Source organism: Rhinatrema bivittatum, chromosome 10 (assembly GCF_901001135.1).
Source record: "Rhinatrema bivittatum chromosome 10, aRhiBiv1.1, whole genome shotgun sequence".
Classification (NCBI taxonomy): Eukaryota; Metazoa; Chordata; class Amphibia; order Gymnophiona; family Rhinatrematidae; genus Rhinatrema; species Rhinatrema bivittatum.
In genome coordinates this window covers 32,716,018-32,732,828 of record NC_042624.1, presented here as the reverse complement: position 1 = coordinate 32,732,828, position 16,811 = coordinate 32,716,018, and the positions used below count along the sequence as shown (strand labels likewise).

General features: G+C 44.1%; 1 protein-coding gene across 3 annotated transcripts in view; it reads right to left on the bottom strand.

Moving 5' to 3' along the window:
- Positions 1-1,266: 1,266 nt before the first annotated feature.
- The window catches only part of RWDD3 (RWD domain containing 3), a 30,406-nt gene continuing 14,861 nt past the window's right edge, over positions 1,267-16,811 (bottom strand). The window contains exons 2-5 of one of the 3 annotated variants that reach the window (XM_029618288.1): positions 14,080-14,260; positions 9,642-10,123; positions 1,738-1,853; positions 1,267-1,639 (exon numbers count right to left, since the gene is read on the bottom strand). In XM_029618288.1, the coding sequence (XP_029474148.1) occupies positions 1,528-1,639; positions 1,738-1,853; positions 9,642-10,123; positions 14,080-14,149 (780 nt within the window). In that variant the 5' untranslated portion in view covers positions 14,150-14,260 and the 3' untranslated portion in view covers positions 1,267-1,527. The remainder of the gene's footprint in view (positions 1,640-1,737; positions 1,854-9,641; positions 10,124-14,079; positions 14,261-16,811) is intronic. The other 2 variants (XM_029618289.1, XM_029618287.1) reach the window with 2 other exon arrangements.

The following is a 16,811-nucleotide window of genomic DNA, read 5'->3' as shown; positions in this document are numbered from 1 at the left end:
AGTTTCAAAACTGATCAAGGACCATCCAGCTGTTCTGTTTTTTGAGGGTGTTTCTAATGAACACCCATGAGATTATATTTACTTACAATGGAGACAATGCATGCAGATACTGTGGGCATCCTGAAAACCAGCCTGGGTGATCCTCAAGGATTGGGATGAGAACTGCTCCTCTAGTGTAACAGATTTTAGCAGAGGTTCTTTGTTAGTTCTAGAATCAGAGGAAATGTCTACAAAGCATTCAGCTTTAAGGTGCCAGCATCATGGAGCTAATTCTAATTTAGGGCAATAATCCTGAATGCAATATCTATAGATATAGAATTAGCTTGAGACTAGTAGTATATATATACACACACACATACCGTATATCATGAAAGTTTTCATAATCATATATATGTTTCGTTTCAGTCTATAATGGAGATTGCAGCCTGAGCTGAGTGCATCCTTTTGGGGAAGGCAAATGAGTCATAGATTGATGTCTGGTATATGAAAGTGAAAGGTAAAAATTGAAGAGAGCCTAAAGCACAATAGAGATGCTTTTTGAATAACATGAAAAATGGTATTAAAGTTCCCCCTGATGAAGCTGTTTGGGTGGTGAAACATTGGGGCCTTTATGTTGGGGTGTATAAACTTTTGTGAACACGTCTGTGACTAATCTGTAACTATATCTGGTAAAAAAAACAGAAGTTTTTGAAAAACTCAATCAGAGGAAAGAAGGATGTTACAACTTAATGGGGTGTATGAACTTTTGTGAACATATATGTGAATACATCTGTAAACATATTTGGTAAAAATAGGAGGTTTGAAATATTCAACTAGAATAAAGAAGGATGTTACAATTTGAGCTTGACTTTGTGGAAAAGATAAACACGGACATTTTTCAGAGTGGTGGGCTCTTTTGAGAAATAATAAAAGTCTGTAATGTTTTTAGGATGGATTTAAATGCTATAGTAAGAAGGTAATCTGCTATGAGGATGTTTTTGATAAAAAGATTGTGGAAAAATATAAAGAAATAAAAAGTTTAAAAATTAAGTGGGATGTATTTGATGTATCTTCATATATGACTATATAGTTAATTAAGGGAGGATTAACAATTAAAGAAGTGATCTATTTGATTATACTATATATATATACACAAAATTCATCACAGTTACAGAGTTTCTCACAGATCATGAATTACTTGCTTTATAATGAACTGACACAGCTGGAAAAAATCTCCAAAGGAAAACAATCCACTCTATTTTACATTTTGACCTATAATAAAATATCACAAGATAATACTTTTTTTCAACTCGACATTTTCCAGAACAAAGTTGTCAATGTAATCAAGAGCATCTTTTTTTTTTTTTTTGCATTTAATACAGGATGTGAATTGCCTTTTGTTTCCTGAAGTTCTGATGGTGTCTTTTGACATTTTAGTGCAGGGCAGTTTTACAGCTGCTAGCAAAGAACTGGTTTCCTTTCTCAGTTCCCACTGTCGGCTAGGCACAAAGAATGGCTGTTTCAGTCCAAGACTTCCTTCATATTTCCTTACAACAGAGCAATCACAAATTCAGTGAAAACCTTCCCAAGTCCTGCGGCTTCAAATTCTTTTTGTAGCTCTGCCAGTGATGCGTAATCTTTAACTTCGAATGCCAAAAACCTGCAGCACACAGAGAAGCTCATGAATATTCCTCCAGGTTTGTCAGAATATAATTACCGATTCTGCTCTTTTCTACCTGCAATAGCACTAAATTATACCTTTTGTGTTCAGTTGGTACTCTTGTTTCACACAATACACGAATCATTTTCTCTTTGCATTTCTTTCCACATGAGTCCACATCTACTTTAGAGGTTTTCTGAATAATTAAATAATCCTAAATGGAAGATCAGAAGGAGTTAAATAAATATCACTATTAATATCTTGGGAGTTCAGTTAAAAAAAAAAAAAAGTACTAAAGCTTAGTTTTAAAAGTGGTGAGTAAACATGAGTAGATTGCATGCCCTTGAACAGCAAACATTTCTGAGCAGGATAAAGCAGAGTTGCTTACCTGTAACAGGTGATCTCCAAGGACAGCAGGATGTTAGTCCTCACACATGGGTGCATCATCAGATGGAGTCCCAATGTGGAAAACTTATTTCAAAGTTTCTAGAACTTTGACTAGGCATACAGAGTATGCCCAACATACCCTATACCTTTTATATAGGGTATGCTGGGCATAAGAACATAAGAAAATGCCATACTGGGTCAGACCAAGGGTCCATCAAGCCCAGCATCCTGTTTCCAACAGTGGCCAATCCAGGCCATAAGAACCTGGCAAGTACCCAAAAACTAAGTCTATTCCATGTAACCATTGCTAATGGCAGTGGCTATTCTCTAAGTGAACGTGTCCAGATACCAACAGACACAATACCAGTGCTGTTGGTAACAGAGAGGGAGATAGCCTGAACCCAAACGGGCCCTAGTTGGGAAAGCTGGACTCTACACCTCAAACAGGTTCCGAAGGACAGACTGGCCAAGCCTATCCAAACAGTAATGTGATGTGAATGTGTGGAGAGAACTCCATGTTGCAGCCTTGCAGATCTCCTCCATGGGATTTGCTCCCAAGTAGGCCATCAAAGCTGCCATAGCTCTGACATAATGAGCCTTGACATGACCCTCAAGATGCAGTCCCACCTAGACATAACAGAAGGAGATGCAATCTGCTAGCCAACTGGATAGTGTAGGTTTCACAATGGCAACGACCAACCTATTCTAACAAAAAGTTGGATGGACTTTCTATGGGCGTCTGTCCGCTCCAGACAGAAGGCTAAGGCTCGTGTGCAGTCAAAATGTGCAGTGTTTGTTCGCCTTGGTGCAAATGTGGCCTGGAAATGAATAATGGCAGGACGATTGACTAGGTATGACTGAAATCCGTCACCACCTTAGGCAGGAACTGAGTGCGTACGCAAGACCACCCTGTAGTGATAAAATTTAGTATAAGGTGGATAAGTCACTAAGGCCTGGAGATCACTGACCCTGCATGCTGAAGTAACCGCCACCAAAAATATGACCTTCCAGGTCAGGTACTTCAGGTCACAGGTGCACAAAAAGAGCTTTCATCAGCTGAGCCAACATTACGTTGAGGTCCCAAGGCACAGCGGGAGGCCTTGGAGAGGCTTCAACTGAAGCAGACCCAGTATAAAATATACAACTATAGGCTATACAGAAATGGATGTACCATCTACACCACGGAGGTATATGCCAACTGCACTCAGATGAACTCTAACGGAGTTGGTTATCAAGCCAGCCTCCAATAGGAGTAGAAGGTAATCAAGCAGTTTTTCTGTGGGGCAGGAGAACGGATCTAGGGCCTTTTGCTCACACTACACGAAAAACCCCCTCCACTTCAGTCTGTAGGACCTTCTAGTGGAAGGCTTTCTAGAAGCCACCAGGACCCAAGACACATCCTCTGAATGATCAAGCGGCTGCAGAATCAACCTCTCAACATCCAGGCTGTTAGCAACAGGGTCTGGAGGTTGGGATGTCGCAGCCGGCCCTGATCTTGTGTGATGAGATCTGGGGAAGTCCCCAGACTGATCAGTTTCTAGATGGACAACTCCTGCAGGAGTGAAACCAGACCTGTCTCAGCCAATGAGGGGCTATGAGGATCATAGTAGCCCTGTCCTAGCGAAGCTTAAAGAAAGTCTTTGCCACTAAGAGAATCGGAGGATACACATACAGAAAACCACTGCCCCAATGACAGCAAGGGTGTACGAGGCTGGTTTCCCATCTGATCTGTACAGGGGGCAGAACAGAGGCTCCTACCTGTTGCAGAGGGACACAAACAGATATACATCTGGACTCCCCCCAAATATATGATTTGCTACCCCCCTCATCCAGGAACACTTGTGGGGTCTGAAGGCTCGACTCTGTCAGTCCACTTTCACCTTTTCCGTCCCGGCCAGGTACATGGCCCTGAGCACCATCCTGTGGGACAGGGCCCTCGACTAGATCTGGACCGCTTCCTGATACAGGAGGTATGATCCTGTGTCTCCCTGCTTGTTGACATACCTCATGGCTACCTGGTTGTCAGTCTGGATCAAGACATCTTTGTTGGATAGCCGATCTCTGAAAGCCCATAGCTCGTACCTGACTGCCAAAGCTCCAGGAAGTTGATTTTGACACAAATATTCCTGAGTGGACCAAAGATTCTGGGTACCGAGCCCATCTACATGAGCTCCCCACCCCAGGGTAGACACACCCATACTTAGAACATCTGAATGCAGAGACCCCGAAACAAGACCCCTTTTTTCAGATTGGAAAGTACCCGCCACCCGGACAATGAGTCTTGGATAGACGGGGTGACTCAGATGCAATCCTGGAGGCTCTGAGTGGCCTGATGCTACTGACACCTCAGGATCCATTGGGCTCTGCACATGTGTAAACATGCCAAGGGAGTAACATGGACAATTGTGGCCATATTGCCCAACTGCCAGGCCAATACCTGTTGGTTCTGTTGAATCTCTGCCGCAATGGTCACCACAGCAACAGCTCTCTGGCGAGGCAGAAAGGCTTGGCCTGAGCCGTGCATAGTAGGGCTCCTATGAAGTCCAATAGAGGTGATTGGCTGAGATGGGACTTTGGATAGTTGAGAACGAACCCTAGTGACTCCAACATCCGAATGGTCAAGCGCATGGACCTGAAGGCCCCTGCCTGAGAAGTGCTCTTGACCAGCCAATTGTCTAGATACAGGAAGACATGTACTCCCAGTCTGCAGAGATGGGCCACCACCACAGCCAGGCATTTTGTGAAGATCTGTGGGGCGGACACAAGCCCAAATGGTAACACCCAATTGAAGTACTGTCTTCCCACCACAAATCGGAGATACTTCCTGTGACGGGGGAAGATCACGATATGAGTGTACGTGTCCTTTAGGTCGAGGGAGCATAGCCAGTCCCCTTTTTGCAAAAGGGGGATCAAGGTGCCCAGGGAAATCCTGAACTTTTCTTTTTTTTTAGAAACTTGTTCAAGGCCCTTCAGTCTAGGATGGGACGAATTCCTCCCATTCTCTTTGGAATCAGGAATTACCTGGAGTAGAATCCCCGCCCTCTTTGCCCTGGTGGCATGGGCTCGACTGCTCTGGCCATTAAGAGGAGGAGAGCACCGCTTGTAGTACCTCCTGATGCGCTACCAGCCCCCAATGCGGGCATGGAAGGAAATTTGGCGGGACACCCAATAAATGTAATTGGTACCCTCAATGGACAATGCACAAAACCCACTGGTCGAGGTTACTGGGCCACTGGTTCACAAAAAATCGCAGCCTGCCCCCAACTGGAGGTTCCATTGTCCCAGGTACAGGAAACTGGCTTATGCTCCCTATGGCCCAGTCAAAACCCCATTCCCAGAGTTGACTGAGGAGCTGGCTGGGGTTTAGGGGCTCTCTACTGCCTAGAACAGCTGTGGAAGCTCTGATGCTCTTGACGGGATCCAGGAGGTGGAGGATAGTACTTAATCTGGCAAAACAAAATATTTCCTTGACCCAGGTCTCAACGGCCTCCTGAATGAGGAGGATGGATCCGGAGTACTAGCAAAGAGGTGTTAGAGGGTTTTCATGGTAGTCCCAAAGTTGTGCTACAGCATCCCTCACTCTATCGCCGAAGAGATTTTCTCCAGTGCACGGCCCATCAGCAAGTCTTTCCTATACCTCCAGTCGGAGATCCGAGGCCCAAAACCATACCATTCTGCAGGTGCAGATTCCCGCTGCAGAGACTCTCAATGCCATCTCAAAAACATCGTAGGTTGCACAGACCTCGTATTTTCCACACTCCAGACCCTTGTACACCAGAAACATGAGGGTATCTTGTTATTGAGGCTGCTGCTCAGCCACCTCCTACACCTGCTTCCAGGTGTCTGCAAGTACTGGCTCATGTAGAGCTGGTAGGCAGCAATGCAGCCAATTATTATGGCACCCTGGAACACCTTCCTCCCAACAGCATCCATCGCTCTGTGGTCCTTCCCACGGGGGTGCCGAGGAATGTATCCAAGAGCGCTTGGCCCTCTTGAAAGCAGATTTCACCACCAGTGACTTGTGAGGCAGCAGACGCTTATCGAATCTGGCAGCCTTCTGGACAAGGTAGACCCAGTCCGCCTTCTTAACGGGAAGCACTGTGACAGTGTGTTCCCATATCCTCAGCAACAATTTCTTAAGAATCTCATGTACTGGGATCGCCACAATTTCCTTAGGAGGCTCCACGAACTGGAGGATCTCAAGCATTTTGTGCCTGGCATCCTTCTCTGTCAAAAGTTGAAAAAGGATGGCCTCCACCATCTCCCTCACAAACCCTGCAAAGGTTAAGTCCTCAGGTGGAGACTTCCTTCTTTCATCTGGAGGAGAAGGGTCTGATGGGAGCCCATCAGAGACCTCGGAGGAGGACTCCGTTGGATCATCCCCCTAGGGGTCATAGGGATTCTCACCAAGGGATGGGGCCCTAGGTGCTCAGCCTACGTCCAGAAGTACAGACACTGGCAGAACTGGACCATGGGGGCTATAGGCCTTGGTGTCTCTGGCAGCCTCCGTGAAGCTACCTTTTCAGAGGAAGTGGCAACAACCACTGAATCAGTAGGGGAAGGTCTTGGTGCCCGCTGGGCACCGATGCCGTCCCAGGAACCAACACCAGCTGGGTCAGTAATGCACTGATGAACACACTGAGCTTCTCCAGAACCAGTACGAGGATGGGCAGCACTGGCTCTGGTGCAATCAGTGACATAGGAACAAAGCCCTGCTGCGCCCGCTCCTCAGTCAGCTGGACTCTGCTCTCCAGCTCCTTCTCAAATGTTGCTGATGCCAACCCCGACTGGGAGGAAAGAGGGGTGGCCAGATCTTCGGACCCACGAGAGGGAGCAACGACTAGCATCAGGACTGGTGGAGACTATAGTGGACTCTGAGCATCAATAGAAGATGGGCTCTCCTTGCTACGGGGCCGCTTCAGGGACACCACGGCAAAAGCCAGTGCATCCCCGTGCCCGGCACTGTGCATCAACCGGGACCAGTGCTGATACTTCTTAGGCTTCCCTTAATGCCCAGCCTAGTCTTTCCCCTGTGCCAAGGTTCAAGACAATGAACCCAATTATCGGTCTCCGGCACCATCAATGGTCCTGCCGATGTCGATGGTTTGGTGTCCATCAGTGCGGCTCTGAGGTCCTTCGATGCCAATGCCAATGGCTCAGCCTTCGATCCGAGGAGCTCAATAACACTGTGAGGCTTACAGCTCCTCAGAAAAGAAGAGAATGAAGAAGGACCCCATGTGGACACATGGTACAGGGCATGCTGTATGTTTCAAAATTCTAGAAACTCTGACATAAGTTATCCACATCGGGGCAACATCTGATGCTGTCACCCATGCATGAGGACTACCATCCTGCTTGTCCTTGGAGAAAAAGTCTATCCACATATTCCAAGTGGGAGATAAAAGCAGTTCACGCAAACTATATCTTCTCAGCATAGCTAAGACAGGCTATCAAACTATTAACCAGTGGAATCTTAGCAAACACCATGCAGATGGCATGATACCTAGACTGAAAGAAGTTCTTATGTAAAAATTGGCTCAGCTGGACTTCATTAGAAACTAATTACATTTGTATATGGTTTACATGATCAGGCCTCAAAGATTAAAACACTGTAAAAGAGTATTTACATACTATGGGTCAAGACCCACAAGGGGGTCACAAAATGAATACCATTAAAAATACCTACAAGAAACTGAAAAGTAAAATTACATTTTGAAGTAAAAAAGGGTCAAATTGCTGCAGAGGCAGTATCAAATGCACTGGAAGAGAAGAAATCCAGATGTTCTCATTGGTATCTGCTAACCAACTGTGAAGAGCCATTGAGAGAAAACCTGTGGCTGCATCTTGACCTCTTGGTTACACTGGTAAACAAAGTTTTTGTTTCCCTCAGGCTTTTTGGTGTTCCAACTAGATTTTTTGATGCTGATCACAGATATTACTTCGAAATTTGTACATCACGTAAGGTTTTTGAGAAACGGCCAATTTTATGTTATAATAATTGTGAAAATTTAAAACAATCTCGCATATATTTTCTTGCTGGACAGTAGTTTTTATGATTTTTAAAGTTCATGTCGTATTTTTACGGCCATAAGCAACATGATGATGCAGCCTTATATAGCAGCAGCAATGAGTAGTCTCTTATGCAACATCTGTGTGAATGAGCGAATTGTATCGCTAAAACTGTTGAGTTTAAAGCTTGTGGATTTAATTTCATATACTTTATGAAATGTCGCACCAATGTCGTAATAGGTGTGCCACGTTTTGTTACATCTGTGGTGAGTTTACTCTGAAAGCACAGAAAAGGGGTAAGACTGCACTCATTAAGAAGGCATACAAGTTATACTTTGGGTGCAAAATTGGTGACCAGGACAGAGCATGGTGAAAGGTTTCATCGACATTGTCAAAATGGAGAAACGGTATCAAGACAAGTGGAACCCCTCCATGCTGGGTGACTATTGTTGGACTCTCATCCACGAAGCGTCGGACAGTGATTACAAACGAAAATCTGCGGCAAAGCATTTTTAGTTTTGTTTTCTGGTGCCAACGTTGCCATTATAGCTTATGCCGCTACAGACATGTAACAATGCTTAATGAATATCGCACTTTTCTGGCAAACGGTACGTAATACAGACATAATAAATGCATATTTGTGTTCAGCTTGTTAAAATCTACTTGTTTCACCGATGGTTGTGGAGGAAACAAAATGTTCCCAGAAATGTATTTACCAGTGTTACAGGAGGTTGCTGTGGTTCCGGGACTAACTTTAGACACATGAGGTATGGAGAAGTGAAAAATCCATCAAGACCACATATGGTAACCCTGAAAAAGAACTACATGATTCCCTTGAATCAAGAGAAGGAACTAGGTGATGCACCTCAAACTGAAGCTAGCTTAGAAAGCATGAGCTAGCTAGTAAGGAACAAAAGGTTAAGGTAGGCTGCCTGCCTAGGTATCCCCAGTAAATGATAGAAGGTGCCAATTGTGACACGACATAAAAAAATAAAATATAACACTATGAGCCTGATTAAATAAAGGATTTCTCACATTATGTGCCTTCAGAGAAAAAAATACTTTGATAAATAAGGCCTTGTATGTTTTAAAGGGTAATTCACAGGACCCTGCTCAAAATCTGGATACTAGCAGAGGGTGATAAGCACCAGGCAAACTTGTTTTGGCCACTGTGATGGATTAATGAGGCTCACCCCCCCCCCGTGTAGCTCTCTCTGTGCAAGATCTATTGATCAGCAATAACATTTACTTACTGACACTGGAAAACAGTCTTGGTCCCCTGACAGTAAAACATTCTTCCATTTTATGCCTTTTTGGCAAACATTAAGAACTGTATAGTTTAGAGACTCATCATCTATGCATTTTTTGCCCATATATATTTCCAAATAAAACCTCCACTGGTGGCTACAATGCTCCTCTACAGCTGGCACATTCTAAGAGAAATAGTGAAAACAGAAATGTTCTACAAATCAGAGCTGCAATTCAGGTGTCAGCATGTATGCTCCCAGCCTGTCCCATAACCAAAATTTTTTAAAGTGGCAGAGTTAGGCATGTACAGTACAACAGATCAAGAAAAACTCAGTTAACACTCAACCATTTTTTGCACCTTAATATTTTTTCTATTCCCTTGCAGCAGGATAAGTATCATCTTGCCCATAAACATCAGTCTTCCAGTCAGCTCCAGATCTGAAGTCCATTTTTCCACTGTTCTGACATATTTGACTTTGGCTCTCATATGATCTAAATGCAAAAGGACCATCCACATGTCATCCTCTGTAATTCTGCCCATTGGCAAAGCACTTTGAGAATTATAAGTTTCTGATTGCTCAATGATCTGCTTCGGGTTCTGCTGCATCCAGAGAAGTAATTCGTGTATCATAGGCTCAGACAGAAGCTCGTTGGCACGTTCAAGTAATTTGTCTTTTACATTCTTACACTGTGCCCTTGTAAGCTCTTCTGAGCTAACTGAGATATTTGGCAAGCAGGATGGGTACGTGACCGGTAAATGAAAAGTAAGCTTTAACCGTATTTCTGAATTTGAAAAACCTTTCACGCTTGTTTGAATTCTAAATGTGATTCCATCCGTCTCTGAAAAGCAAGAAAACACAGATATTAATTGATCTCATAGAATTCAACAGGGAGCTCACAAATAACCCTAACCTGTCACTGCAGCAGACTCCAGCAGTTGCAAAGCTGTCAGAGAGTTTGGTGGTGGTGGTGGTGGTGGGGGGGGGGGGATTCATTTTGCAAGTCATAAACCAGGGAAGCAGAGAAGGGTTATCATTTAATTTCCCATTCAAAAGCAACATGATTTCTACATTTCTTAGCCTTTCTCTACAGTAAACATTGTTCTAAAGAGGGTTTTTATAGTGATACTACTGTCTCCAGAGCAACACAGAGGAGACAGAAGAACAGCTGGTACCGCAGCTCAGTAGGTGACCATTGAGCCACAGTCTTACTTCTGAAAACATTTCCCAATTCAGGAAATGACTTATAAATGTAATCTGACACTCATCACCAACATAGAAACAAAAAAAATGACAGCAGATAAGAACCGCATGATCTGTCCATTTCTGCTCGAAAAGCACAGAGCCAGATCAATCTCAAGCTTTATTGCTAAGATCTTCTGTGCTTATCCCTGGATTTCTTGAATTCTTTTACTGTTTTAGCCTCCACAGGGAGACTGCTCCATGTATCCACATTCTTTTTGTAAAGAAATATTTCCTTATGTTACTTCTAAATCAAAACCCTTTCACAGCCTCATGGCTTGACCCCCCCCCCCCTTATTCTAGAAGAGAAGTCCCCAAACCTTGGTCCACGAGCAAGATAAGCCCTTCTCTGAATTTCATCCAGCCCCAGGCAGCAACAGCCAAAGGAACTTGATTCGGCCCATAGCAAAAGGAACTTGATCCAGCCTGCAGTAGAGGCAACAGAAGCATATTCCACCGTAGCCACCAATTTAGATATCTGAAGTCAGGGTAAGAGGCAGCATGTCAGCGTAGACTGGGTGGGGCATGCCAGTGCAAGGTTATCAATGATTGCCTGCATTTTGCATTGCCAGCATTAACACAGCTCTTGTGGTTGAAGCTGCTTGTGCTGAAGACACGGAGAGAGGCTGCAACATGGCTATAAGGAGTTTTCAGCTGCTATAGAAGGCAGTGCAAGCCTTGGGGCGGAAGGCGTAGGCAGCGTCAAGCCAATAGTTCTCTAAATCTTAGTAAGGATGGTGATTGCTGGAGATCCCAGCTGTGCTGCCATCATTTTGGATGTGTCAGGGAGAGGGTATGGACATTGCCCCCTACGGGTGGAGTCTAATAGAAGCGCAAAGTGAAGACATCCTCAATATAACTGATACCGAATCTGAGTCTTTCTCCCCGAATTAGGATTTTCAGGAGGAGTTGTTTTGCTCATACCATTAATCTGATGAGTTGCAAGCGAGGAAAGGGAAGAGGAGAGAAGTGAGAAGGTAAAAGGGGTGAGAAAGGGGAAGCAAGAGTTCATGGTGGGTGTATGTAAAAGGGAGTGCACCACACATAAATAACCCATCCTGCTATCCATCCACCCCAGGAAGCTGATACTGAGGAAGAGGGAGGCAGGGCTGCCAACTTTGGAGAAATCTAAAAATATTCCTGATATTATCTGCCACAATCCTTCCTTCCCCCCTTCCCCAGCATTTCAAATCAGTGAAAGGGCCAGAGATGGTCCCTTCTCAAACCATTCTCAAGAAATAATTTGAGGGAGACTCTTCCCCCCTCCCCCCCATGTGGCCCTTCTCTTGAAATGTTTGGAGACCCCTGTTCTAGAACTTCCATTCCATTGAACAAAGGCTTGCCTTTTTAGTATTACGTACACCTTTGAGCTATCTGAATGCCTCTATCCATATCCTCCCTCTCCACTTCAGGTTTAGGACCTGAAAGTCTCATTTCTTGGGGCTTATGAGTCCCGGTTCTGCACCATTTTGGAGCCTTTTTCCAGACTGTCTATAACCTTAGAACGGAACGTTACTGTGTTAAGTGGGGTGTAAGACATTTTAAATAAATAATTAACTATTACCTAACATATGCAAAGCTAACCTAGATGGCCCTAGTTCACCTACAACCTTGGAATATTTTTGCCTTAAAATTGAGTTCATATGTTAATTTGGAAAATACTTTATTTCTGTAGTTCAAAATGAATGCTTAGAAACTTTATAAAATTAAATCTTGAAAGAAAGCATGGTAAACATTATTAAGAAAATCAATTCAGCTAGTACCTGTTCAAATGTTCTTACTAAGACAAACCGCTATGAAGAGCTAAGTCGTCAACCTTTTGATTCCGACCTTTAAGCAACAAAGGCAGCTTAAGAATAAGAAACCGCACAACCTTATGACCAAAGTACCAGGTCTGTGCAACCAATCAGCTGTGTGAAACAGCAATGCCCCCATGGTCAATGTGTCAAAACCTCTGATTCGCAGAACCATCTCATGAATGGGACATAAGACTCCTTCACAGAATACTATCTTTAACAAAAATATGACATAGCTTTGACTGGCTTTTTGCTAAGCATGAAATTAAATAAGAAGAGAAAGAGAGGCACAGGAAAATAAACAGGTAGCATATTAAATGACTGGATTCCTCCTCAGATCGGCTTTACTTCATTCATGCCTTTGATGAGCTTCATGGCATTTCATTCCATTCCTTTAAGACAGCAGTGCCTCCTGGTGACATAGCCAAAAGAAAGTGTTAAAAGCCTCCACGATCTCAGGTTTTACATTTTGTTTAGCAGATAATTTGGGGCATTTTTATTTTCAGAAGTTTATTTTTTATTATTATTACTATCTATCATTGCCTAGTTAGTGTCTGGAGCTAGTAGTCTTCCCTCTCTTGTTTCTGCCTAATAAATTTGCAATATCTAGAGACCTTTTCTCTCAGGCTTACTGTTTAGGAGCTTAGATTCCAAAATGTACAAGAGCAAAGATGAATACAGAGGGGAAAGGTCCAATGGTGCATCGTGGTCGTTTTTAAACTGACTCCTCAAACATTCTTCTTCAAAAGTATTTTCTTGCTAATTCTGGGAAACACACGGTGGTGAAAGATCTATTACTCAGTCAAAGGGGTGTAAGGTCAGCAAACAATTCCCTCAAGTATTGACTAAAATGGAACAAGTATATGGCAGATCTAAGAGGCGAATTATACCCAAATAAAAATTTTCTGCACCTGCTACACTCTGCTTTTTCTATGTTGTACTGCTAATTCATAAATCTTTTTGACAAAACTAGTCTGTGGGTGGTACAATAATATTTGTCATTTAAAGAAAAAATGCTTCCTAACTAAAATTATGCTAAAATTATTTTAGGAAGCAATGAAACTGCAACATGCTTGACCTTCAATCTCTCCTTCGCCCCCTCCTACCCTGCTTGCATTAAATCTTGCTAAGAAATAAAGCCACCAGTATTCGGTGGCTACAGGAGCCATTGCACTCTCTGCTGTGCCTCAGTGTCTCCCATCCGGTACAGAACATGGTGCATTTCCACATACAATGACAGATAAGTGACAGATAACAGAAAGCAGGTAGTCACCTTGCATTTAGAAAGAAATTTTACAGCACTAAAAAACAGTGTACCCACAAAGTTTACTTTTAAACATTTAAAAACCCATGTAAGAAACATCTGAGAAATGACACTGTGGTTCTCAAAGCCCCAAGGCACGCCTGGTCTTCAGAGATTATCCACAAGAAAATGTGCTTTTTGCCTGGTCACACACAAAGGCTGGGCTCCTCTGTAGGGCAGCACTTGATATGAAAGAACCAAGACACATCTGTACTATTAAGCAACATTATTAGAACTGAGAAAATGTACACTGCTTAAATGTGTCTTAAAGTACTTATTTAAGGAATAAACGCTTAAAATATGCAGAAGGAAATTGTTTTCTATTGTATTCCTGACTGTGCATGACACTGTTTACTTCTAGAAATACTAAATATTTTACACACTTTCTCTGTGCTCTTGTGCAGTTTCATTTTATTTCATGCAGCAGAGCCATACATTATTTTACCCTTTACATACCTGAACGGAAGAATAATTGTCCCAATTTAATCACTGTAGTGCAATGGGATGTTGCCTTCCTTTGAAGCATAGCGAGGTTAAGTCACTACCACTGTCACTGCACATTTTTCTCTCTCAGACGTCACTGTACAGGCAGACAAGTAAGTCTTCCTCCTCATGCTACAGCCACCATAACCTCATGCTTCATACATTTCACAGGAGGAAAAAAGCACCACTGTTCATCTTAGTGACAATGAAGTAAATTGAAGAAAGAACAAGAAATAATGCGCAGGCATACTGTGTAAGTATATAATGTATGTACATAACATTCATGTACATATATAAAGAGAGCAATATATATTAGGGATGTGAATCGTGTCCTCGATCGTCTTAACGATCGATTTCGGCTGGGAGGGGGAGGGAATCGTATTGTTGCCGTTTGGGGGGGTAAAATATCGTGAAAAATCGTGAAAATCGTTAAAAAATCGAAAAATCGAAAAACCGGCAGATTAAAACCCCCTAAAACCCACCCCCGACCCTTTAAATTAAATCCCCCACCCCCAAATAACTTAAATAACCTGCGGGTCCAGCGGCGGTCCGGAACGGCAGCGGTCCGGAACGGGCTCCTGCTCCTGCATCTTGTCGTCTTCGGCCGGCGCCATTTTCCAAAATGGCGCCGAAAAATGGCGGCGGCCATAGACGAAAAAGATTGGACGGCAGGAGGTCCTTCCGGACCCCCGCTGGACTTTTGGCAAGTCTCGTGGGGGTCAGGAGGCCCCCCACAAGCTGGCCAAAAGTTCCTGGAGGTCCAGCGGGGGTCAGGGAGCGATTTCCCGCCGCGAATCGTTTTCGTACGGAAAATGGCGCCGGCAGGAGATCGACTGCAGGAGGTCGTTCAGCGAGGCGCCGGAACCCTCGCTGAACGACCTCCTGCAGTCGATCTCCTGCCGGCGCCATTTTCCGTACGAAAACGATTCGCGGCGGGAAATCGCTCCCTGACCCCCGCTGGACCTCCAGGAACTTTTGGCCAGCTTGTGGGGGGCCTCCTGACCCCCACGAGACTTGCCAAAAGTCCAGCGGGGGTCCGGAAGGACCTCCTGCCGTCCAATCTTTTTCGTCTATGGCCGCCGCCATTTTTCGGCCCCATTTTGGAAAATGGCGCCGGCCGAAGACGACAAGATGCAGGAGCAGGAGCCCGTTCCGGACCGCTGCCGTTCCGGACCGCCGCTGGACCCGCAGGTTATTTAAGTTATTTGGGGGGGGTTCGGGAGGGTGGGGGATTTAATTTAAAGGGTCGGGGGTGGGTTTTAGGGGGTTTTAGTGTGCCGGCTCACGATTCTAACGATTTATAACGATAAATCGTTAGAATCTGTATTGTATTGTGTTCCATAACGGTTTAAGACGATATTAAAATTATCGGACGATAATTTTAATCGTCCTAAAACGATTCACATCCCTAATATATATATGTACATAGGCCATCATATATATAATTCTGATCTTCCCCACTTCAAAGACACACCTTCATTTGGATATTTAAATGACTTATTTTTTCCTGACTGTAAACAGAAAACTACTAAGCAAAATCAACTTTGTAGTTTTAATTAATTACAGATTTGCAGGAGATCTACCTGCAATGTCCAGTTGCCAACCGAATGGTAACATATACAGTGCTTTGTAAAAGACTTTATACCCTTGTTCATTTTTCACCTTCTGCTGTCTAAAGAAATACAAATACATTAAAGTAGGAGTATATTTCACTGATCTACACAACATACTCTATACTTTCATCATGAAAGAACAATTATAGAAATATTCCAAAATCAATTCAAAATTAAAAAAAAAAAAATCTTGAATGCATAAAGAAGTCTCATCCCTTGACTCAATAATTGGTGAAAGCCCCTTTTGCAGCAACAACAGCCATGAGTAGGATAAATGTCTACCAACTCTGCTCAGCAGGATGGTGCCGTTTTTGCTCAAGCTCTTTCAGGTTAGTTGGAGTTTGTCTGTGGACTGCAAGTCTTGCCACAGATTTTGGCTTCTGACTGGGCCACTTGAGGGCATTCACTTCCTTCTTGCTCAGCCATTCCATTGTTGCTTTTGCTTTGTGCTTAGCTTCACTGTCCTGCTCAAAGGTGAATCTTCTCCCCAGGCCCAGTTTTCCTCCAGGATCTGCTTGTACTTTGCAGCAGCCACCTTTCCTTCCAACTTCACAGACTCCCTGTTCCCATGGCTGAAAAGCATCCCAGGGAGGGGGGGGGGGGGGGGGGGAGCGCAAGACGGCAGCATGAACAGATCGGCTGTCCGAGTTCATTCTTTTATTTGTGGGACTTCCCAGTATAATAAAGGCAAAGTTTGTGATAACCCTTTGGAGCCTGCCTTGCCTGCCACACAGCGTTTTGATTCAGAGTTCGTGGCCAGAGCTAGCACCAGTTGCGAAAGAGGTTTCTCTCAGCCCCTTTGACGTTCGCCCACCGCCGGCACAGCGCAACCTTGCTCTGGAAGTAGCAGCATCACTGATCAACGTCTTCACGGCCGAAGCTGCCCCGAAGGGAGACTCCAGGTATGCTATGGCCGCTGCTGTTAATTCATCAGGAGAGACTGCTCTTTTGTCCGCTACAGCATTATTTGAGAGAGCTGAGGAATTTGATGGCGAGTCCAGTTTGGCCCTTCTCAATACCTTGGCATTTATGATCCCTCCTAAGCCGGCAGTGGTCACAATGGACACGCTGTGCAATTTAGTAGTCGCCATT